General features: G+C 42.2%; 1 protein-coding gene across 1 annotated transcript; it reads left to right on the top strand.

Moving 5' to 3' along the window:
- Window positions 1–1,636: 1,636 nt before the first annotated feature.
- On the top strand, window positions 1,637–9,155 carry LOC141109808 (myelin-associated glycoprotein-like). The gene is made up of 5 exons (XM_073601076.1): window positions 1,637–1,746; window positions 1,839–2,189; window positions 3,923–4,213; window positions 6,433–6,717; window positions 9,136–9,155. Exons 1-5 carry the CDS (start codon window positions 1,704–1,706, stop codon window positions 9,153–9,155), a joined length of 990 nt encoding a protein of 329 aa, XP_073457177.1. The 5' UTR covers window positions 1,637–1,703.
- Window positions 9,156–9,205: the final 50 nt, after the last annotated feature.

Genomic DNA, 9,205 nt, shown 5'->3' with positions numbered 1-9,205 from the left:
CTCTACTAGTTCTGGACACCAGTCCTCAGGAAGGATGTACTGGAAATGGAGCGAGTACAAAGAAGGGCAACAAAGCTAATAAAGGGTCTGGAGGATCTTAGTTATGAGGAAAGGTTGCGAGCACTGAACTTATTCTCTCTGGAGAAGAGACGCTTGAGAGGGGATATGAATTCAATTTACAAATACTGTACTGGTGACCCCACAATAGGGATTAAACTTTATCTTGGAAGGGAGTTTAACAAGACACGTGGCCACTCATTAAAATTAGAAGAAAAGAGGTTTAACCTTAAACTATGAAGAAGGTTCTTTACTGTAAGAGCGGCAAGGATGTGGAATTCCCTTCCACAGGCGGTGGTCTCAGCGGGAGCATCGATAGTTTCAAGAAACTATTAGATAAGCACCTGAATGACCGCAACATACAGGGATATACAATGTAATACTAACATATAATCACACACGTAGGTGGGACTTGATGGACTTGTGTCTTTTTTCAACCTTGCCTACTATGTAACTCAGTTCCATATAATTGACTTTAATGTACATTGAATATTCACTTGCTTTAGAGCTTTGAACACGTTAAATAACATAAGTAAATGAATTAACATAATCTTTGTAGACCCATGTGGTCCTTTTTTTTTTTTGTTCTAAACTAACACTTTGCTGACCAGCCGCTGGCGTTATGCGGCGGCAGATTGGCTCCCCTACGCGGATGGCTGTAGCTGTACGGCGGCCGCTTCAAGACCTATAGAGGGCGCGCACCCGCGGCGCGACACCAGAGCCGATTCACGCGGCCGGCGGGCCGCGATGTCCGCTGGCGACCCACGACCACTCCTCAAAGAGACGGAACTGGGATCTGTCAATGTAAACAGACAGATCCCAGTTCTGTCAGGGAAGTAGAGAGAGATCTGCTATTCCTAGTGACCAGGAATAGCGATCTCTCTGTACTCCCAGTCAGTCCCCTCCCCCCCACAGTTAGAAACACCTCCCCAGGGAACACATTTAACCCCTTGATCGCCCCCTAGTGTTAACTCCTTCCCTGCCAGTGAAATTTATACAGTAATTAGTGGCTATATTTAGCTCTGATCGCTGTATAAATGTCAATGGTCCCAAAAAAGTGTCAAAAGTGTCCGATCTGTCCAACGCAATGTAGAAGTCCCGCTAAAAATTGCTGATCACCGCTATTACTATTGAAAAAAATAAATTATAATAAAAATGCCATACATCTATCCCCTATTTTGTAGACGCTATAACTTTTGTGCAAACCAATCAATATACGCTTATTGCAATTTTTTTTTTACCAAAAATATGTAGAAGAACACATATTGGCCTAAACTGATGAAGAAATTGTTATCTCATTTTTTTGGATATATATTATAGCAGAAAGTAAAAAATATTGTTTTTTTCAAAATTGTCGCTCTTTTTTTTTTTTTTTTTTTTTTTATAGCGCAAAAAATAAAATCCGCAGAGATGATTAAATGCCACCAAAAGAAAGCTCTATTTGTGGGAAAAAAAGGACGTCAATTTTGTTTGGGTATAACGTCGCATAAACCGCGCAATTGTCAGTTAAAGCGACGCAGCGATGTATCGTTAAAAATAGCCTGGTCATTAAGGGGGCAAATCCTTCTGGTCCTTAAGTGGTTAAAGTGTATATACAATTTTTACAGTTGCACCCGTGATTTAAAGTTGCCACCAATCAGCACAGAATGGATATCACAAAGAAGATTCTGCTCCTTACCCTTTTTCAAGGTAAAGTAGATTCATATTTTTAGAGAGATTGATAACTAAAAAAAAATGTAAAATATAAAACAATTACCATATATTTTCACATCCTCATCTAGGATTTGTGTGTCAGAGGTGGGAGTTCCCAACCAAAATTGATGGTTTGGTTGGATCCTGTGTGGAGATTCCCTGTAGCCTTCGTGAGACTTCTGGGACATTCGGTACTGTTTGGTATTTATATCATCGAAGAGAATATCCTCAGTTTTTTAACAGTCTAAGAAATTCTTCAGTATCAGAAAGTTACAGAGGCAGAACCTCGCTAGTACCTGGGAAGAATAGCTGTTCACTGAGGATAGACCCTGTGAGAAGAGAGGATGGTGGGAAAGAATATTACCCAGGAATAGCAGAAGATCAGGACACTAACGCCTTTAAACAACAACGTCGGAAGACTCTACAGCTTTATGTTACAGGTAAACATTTCTTCATAGTGACAGTGAGCAGGGTTATGGAAAGGCCTCTTAAACCATTGTCAATGGCAGCACAGTTCAGGGGAAGGGGCTGTAGGGGTCCATGAGTGTGTGTCTGAAAATCCGATCGTGTGTACGGGGCCATTGGTCTGTGGGGTTCAGTATTGAGTTGGCCCACCATTTGCAGCTATAACAGCTCCAACTCTTCTGGGAAGGCCGTTCACAAGGTTTAGGAGTGTGTCTATGGGAATGTTTGACCATTCTTCCAGAAGAACATTTGTGAGGTCAGGCACTGATATGGACGAGAAGGCCTGGCTCGCAGTCTCCACTCTAGTTCATCCCAAAGCTGTTAAGGTCAACCTCTGTGCAGGCCAGTCAACTTCCTCCACCCCAAACTCGCTCATCCATGTTTTTATGGACCTTGCTTTGTGCACTGGAGTGCAGTCATGTCGGAACAGGAAGGGGCCATCCCAAAACTGTTCCCACGAAGTTGGGAGCATGAAATTGTCCAAAATGTCTTGGTATGCTGACGCCTTAAGAGTTCCCTTCACTGGAACTAAGGGGCCAAGCCCAACCCCTGAAAAACAGACCCACACCATAATTCCCCCTCCTCCAAATTATTTGAACCAGTTTACAAAGCAAGGTCCATAAAGACATGAATGAGCAAGTTTGGGGTGCTGGAATTTGACTGATCTGCACAGAGTCCTGACCTCAACCCGATAGAACACCTTTGGGATGAATTAGAGTAATTATTTGAACCAGTTTACAAAGCAAGGTCCATAAAGACATGAATGAGCAAGTTTGGGGTGCTGGAATTTGACTGATCTGCACAGAGTCCTGACCTCAACCCGATAGAACACCTTTGGGATGAATTAGAGTAGAGACTACGATCCAGGCCTTCTTGTCCACATCGGTGCCTGACCTCAAAAATGCTCTTCTGGAAGAACAGTCAAACATTCCCATAGACACACTCCTAAATCTTGTGGACAGCCTTCCCAGAAAAGTTGAAGCTGTTATAGCTGCAAAGGGTGGGCCAACTCAATAGTGGACCCCACAGATGAATGCCCCGTACACACGATCGGATTTTCCATCAATAAATGTTGGATGTGAGCTTGATGGCAGAATGTCTGACCGTGTGTACGCTCCATCGAACATTTGTTGGCGGACTTTCCGCCAGCAAATGTTGGCTAGCGGGTTCTCAAATTTTCCGCCAACAAATGATTGTTGTCGGACTTTCCGATCGTGTGTACACAAGTCCGTTGGACAAAAGTCCATGCCTGCTCGGAATCAAGTACGAGCCGGAGATATAACTAGCGTTCGTAATGGAGACATCACGTAGGTCTTGTACGTCACCACGTTCGTAATTGTTGCCCAACATTTGTGTGACCGTGCGTATGCAAGACAAGTTGGAGCCAATGCCCTTCGGACAAAATTCTACGGTTTGTTGTTGGAAAGTCCGATCGTGTGTATGGGGCATAGGACTGGGATGCCATTGAAGTTCATGTGCGTGTAAAGGCAGGCGTCCCAATACTTTTAGTAATATAGCGTATATTATGGAAAGCCAATGAAGACTCGGAGTAGCAGTATAACCAGAGCTCAGTAAGTAGGCCAGTAACGGGGTTTCTAGCATTTTTGAAGGTTCCTTTTTTTTTTTTTTACATCGGAGAATCTGTACTGAAAGTAAGAATGTAATACCCTATAACAACATCTAATAACTTATCTATAACACTTTTCAGATACTGCAAGTATACCAGGACTTATTGGAATTGAAGAAATGGTTGAAGGACGTCCCAAAATGGTTTCATGCTCTGTAGTGCACACATGTGGCTCCAATCCACCTTCTCTAAGGTTGAACAAAGCTGGCCAAACCGAGAGACAATCTGTAGATCTATCTGATGGAAACTGGAGAGAAATATTAACAATCAGATACATTCCTTTATATGAAGATGACAAAACACAATTTCAGTGTACAGCAACTTATCATAACGGGAGGACATCACAGAAAGCAACAACACTGAGCATCAGATGTATGTATTACAGTCAATTAAAATTTAGCTTTAAGTAGAAATTGCCCAGTTATTGATCCTCACACCTTTGGGCTCCATACAGATAGCAAGAGAAACATGGGAGCTGATTTTATAGGGTTATCTAGAAGCATAGTTATATAAAAAAAAAAAAAAAAAAAAAGGGAAATATGACTTTTTATCAAATTGCATGATTCATTGCTTTAGAAAAATAAATAATTTCCTTTGTGTAATGGATTCAGTTAGGTTATATTTTGGATAAATGAATAGGGATAAAAGTTAAAGTGGAGCTAAACCCTGTCAATCAACATGAACTATGTTTAATCCTTAGGCTGGCCATACACGGGTCGAATTTCGAAAGAATTTTCTTTTAAAAATCAGAAAATTTGTGCGTTTTGTGATCCGATGGCGCCACCGTCGATTTCGAAATTCGGCCAACCAAGCCTTCAATTTCGCCTCGTGTTGCTACAGAAAAGAATTTTCGTGGCCGGGAATCTTCTTTTCTTTCCGGGAATTTTCTTTTCTTGCACATGCGCATTTCTTTATTCGATTACGTTTCTCGCACGATTCTTCCATCATTGATTAGAAAATCGTTCGTTTTTCAAAAAATTTCCAACATGTCCGATTACTCAAATTCGATTGCCGCACGAAAATCGGCCGCCGCTGCAGCCCCACTAATGGTGCGAAATACGAGCGAAAATTCTTAGATGAGGTTTTTTAAAGAAAATTCTTTCGAAATTCTTTTGAAATTCAACCTATGTATGCCCGCCTTAGTAAATTAATAGCAGGGTATATTATATATTGGTCTAATAGTTTTATCATCTCATTTCATCATTTTTTCATTGACAGTTGTTTTTAATTTCAAATCTCAGCATGCATCCAATAAATGTACTTTATTGATTATACTATCGGCAATAGTTTTACTGGTCCCATTGAGCGCTGCATTTTTGTTTATTTCGGGAGCGGTGATCAGTGTCATGTCACACACAGTCCCTCCCCCCCCACAGTTAGAGTCACTCCCTAGGACACACTTAACCCCTGCAGCCCCCCCTCCTGGTTAACCCCTTCACTGCCAGTCACATTTACACAATAATCAATGCATTTTTAATCGCACTGATCGATGTATAAATGTGAATGGTGCCAAAATAGCGCCAAAAGTGTCCGATCTGTCCACCATAATGTCACAGTCATGATAAAAATTGCTGATTGTCGCCATTACTAGTAAAAAAAAAAAAAAATTAATAAAAATGCCATAAATCTATCCCCTACTTTGTAGACGCTATAACTTTTACGCAAACCAATCAATAAACGCTTATTGCGATTTTTTTTTTGCCAAGAATATGTAGAAGAATACATATCGGCCTAAACTGAGGAAAAAAAAATGTTTTTTTATATATTTTTTGGGGATATTTATTATAGCAAAAAAGTACAAAATATTGGTTTTTTTTTCAAAATTGTCGCTCTTTTTTTGTTTATAACGCAAAAAATAAAAATCACAGAGGTGATCAAATACCACCAAAAGAAAGCTCTATTTGTGGAGAAAAAAGGACGTCAATTTTGCAACGTTGCACGACCGCACAATTGTCAGTTAAAGCAATGCAGTACCGAATCGCAAAAAGTGCTCTGGTCAGAAAGGGGGTAAAATCTTCCGGGGCTGAAGCGGTTAAAGTGGTTCTAAAGCCATAAGGTTTTTTTTTTATCTTAATGCATTCTATGCAATAAGCTTAAAAAACAGCAGCCCATCTCATCCCCCCTAATACTCACCTGAGCCCCATCTCCATCCAGCGATGTTGCACGAGAGTCTCGGCTGTCCGAGCCCGGGACTCTCCCTCCTCATTAGCTGAGACAGCAGCGGGGTGCCATTGGCTGTCAATCAAAATGAGTGAGCCAATGAGGAGAGGGTGGGGCCAAGCCGCAGCTCCGTGTCTTAATTGACACACAGAGCAGCGGCTCGGCTCGGGTGCCCCCATACCAAGCTGCTTGCGGTGGGGCAACTTGGCCAGAGGGAGGGGCCCGAGAAGAGGAGGATCTGTGGTTTTGCACAGAGCAGGTAAATATAACATGTTTGTTATTTTTATACAAAAAAACAAGATATTACTTTAATTCCCTGAGAGATGTAGGAAGTCAACATATCGTGCAAATCCTCAAAAAAAAAGAAAAACAGACAACATTGTCAAGTGGAATTGCCCTTTAATAAAAAAAAATATTCTCTTCTTCACCAGATGCACCAAAAGATGTGACGGTCAGCTTACCCAAAAATGAAGCGGTTTTGGAGGGTAGTGATGTGATGTTAACATGCTCCAGCAGATCTAACCCTCCTCCACACACATATGAATGGTACCGTGGGAATAGCAAAATTAAATTAGGATCTCAAGATCAGAAGATCAAAGTACAGAATGTCAGCAAAGACACGGAACCTTATTCTTGTACTGCAATAAATGATGTTGGGAGAGGAGAATCACCACCAACAGAGATAACTATGCAATGTATGTATATCTTACTCATTGGTAATAGAGAAAAGATATTAGATTGGTTTTCCCATTTCAGTTGTCCAAATAGATATTTTTGTCCCTACCTGTGTAAAAAAAAATGTGTGATTTGCCTAATACCGTGTACACACGACTGGACTTTTCGACCGGACTTTTCGACCGGATTGGTCTGATGGAACGAATCCGTTGGACAATCCGGCTGTGTTCTTCAGACCTTCAGCTGACCTTTTCTATTGAAAATCAGACGGACTTTAGCTTTGGAACATGTTTCAAATCTTTCCGACGGACTCGAGTCTGGTCGAAAAATCTGTTCGTCTGTATGCTAGTCCGACGGACAAAAAAGGACGCAAGGGCAGCTATTGGCTACTGGCTATCAACTTCCTTATTCTAGTCCCTTCGTATGTCATCACGTTCAAAAGAACGGACTTTCAAACGGACTTTAGTCCGTTCGTATGTGGCCAAGTCCGGTCGTTCGAAAGTCCGTCGTAACTTCGTCGGAAAGACCGTCGGACCTTTGATGCTGAAAAGTCCGCTCGTGTTTACACGGCATTAGGGATTATACTAGCAATCCTGTCAATTCTGAACTAAAAATCACCTGACTGGCCTTAGGGTTAGTGACCTTGCACACCAGCCAGGGAGAGGGTCACTATGAAGAGCAGAGTGAATGCTCACCCACATCCATGTGTTGTTTGCTTCTTTGCATGCTTTGTTTCTCCACCACTGACAGGAATTCTGCTGATTGTCACTTGCTAGCAGTGGCTTGCTCATCTGACCAAAGAGGGAGCTGTGGGTGAAAGTAGGTACCTTTTAAGGCTGGGTTCACACATGTCCGGCTGCAGTTTGCAGTCTGGAGTCTGGTGCGATTTTGTTCACTGGTTCAAGTTGTAATTTAGGTGCAAATTTTTACTTGAATTTGCACGTAAACCAGACCCAAAAATCACACAGGACCCTTTTTAGAAACGGATGGCGGATACCCCGGACATTTGTGAACTGGCTCCATTGAAAGCCGGTCCGATTCACATGTTACGCAGGCCAGTCAAGTACCTCCTCTAGACTTTAATGGCACCCCAGTCTTAGTCCGTAGGGTTGAATATTGAGTTGGCCCACCCTTTGCAGCTATAACAGCTTCAACTCTTCTGGGAAGGCCGTCCACAAGGTTTAGGAGTGTGTCTATGGGGAATGTTTGACCATTCCTCCAGAAGCGAATGTGAGGTCAGGCACTGGCTTGCAGTCTCCGCTCTAATTCATCCCAAAGGTGTTCTATCGGGTTGAGGTCAGCACTCTGTGCAGGACAGTCAAGTTCCTCCACCCCAAACTCACTCATCTGTGTGTTTATGGCCCTTGCTTTGTGTACTGGAGTGCAGTCATGTTGGAACAGGAAGGGACCATCCCCAAACTGTTCCCACAAAGTTGGGAGCATGAAATTGTCCAAAATGTCTTGGTATGCTGACGCCATAAGAGTTTCCTTTACTGGAACTAAGGGGCCAAGCCCAACCCCTGAAAATCAACCCCCACACCATAATCCTCCCTCCACCAAATGAATTGAACCAGAGCACAAAGCAAGGTCCATAAAGACATGGATGAGCATTTGCAGTGGAGGAAGTTGACTGCTCTGCTCAGAGTCCTGACCTCAACCTGATAGAACACCTTTGGGATGAATTAGAGCGGAGACTGCGAGCCAGGACTTCTCACCCAACATCAGTGTCTGATCTTACAAATGTGCTTCTGGAAGAATGGTCAAACATTCCCATAGACACACTCCTGAATCTAGTTGACAGCCTTCCCAGAAGTGTTGAAGCTGTTATAGCTGCAAAGGGTGGGCCAACGCAATATCGAACTCTACGGACTAAGACTGGGATACCATTAAAGTTCATGTGTCTGTAAAGGCAGGTGTCCCAATACTTTTGACAATATAGTGTATAACTCTTTTACCTAGGAAAATCAAACATCTTCAACTTGTTGCAGGTGTTGCCTGCTGTCTGTAGAGATATCAGATCTTCACCCAATCCAGCTAAAACTGTGGCAACTATGTGGCAATCATCTTATGTCTGTGGGTTCCTTTACCTTTGAAGCTGTAATGGACTCCTTGGCTTTTGCTGTCTTGTTTTCTGTGTAGCATTGCTCAACATTTGTACATGATCATTCATTGTACCTAATAACTTTCTTCTACATAGATGGCAGGGATAAATACAGTTCTATTTTATTTCTGATTCTGGGGATTTTGACAGGAGTCATCCTTCTGATTGTGATTGTCTACGTTTATATAAGGTAAGACAGCCAAGTTACTCAAGAAAACTGCAGCCAAGTTTTAGTTTTAGTGATAAGACACCTTTATGAACACCTAAGACCTCCTGTATGAAACGAAGCACAATGACCTGTATTGGCCCCTAGTAGCCAAGCAAAAGCTTTTCTACCTTACTTTCTCATATTTTTTAGGAAATAATGCCAAAAGATAGCATTATAAGGAGTTCTGCCCTAAACAGTAGTCCCCCACAATCTCCTGCAG

The sequence above is a fragment of the Aquarana catesbeiana genome, linkage group LG10 (assembly GCF_042186555.1).
Source record: "Aquarana catesbeiana isolate 2022-GZ linkage group LG10, ASM4218655v1, whole genome shotgun sequence".
NCBI classification, from domain to species: domain Eukaryota; kingdom Metazoa; phylum Chordata; class Amphibia; order Anura; family Ranidae; genus Aquarana; species Aquarana catesbeiana.
The sequence above is the reverse complement of the archived record's forward strand: the minus strand, read 5'-3'. Positions and strand labels throughout refer to the sequence as shown.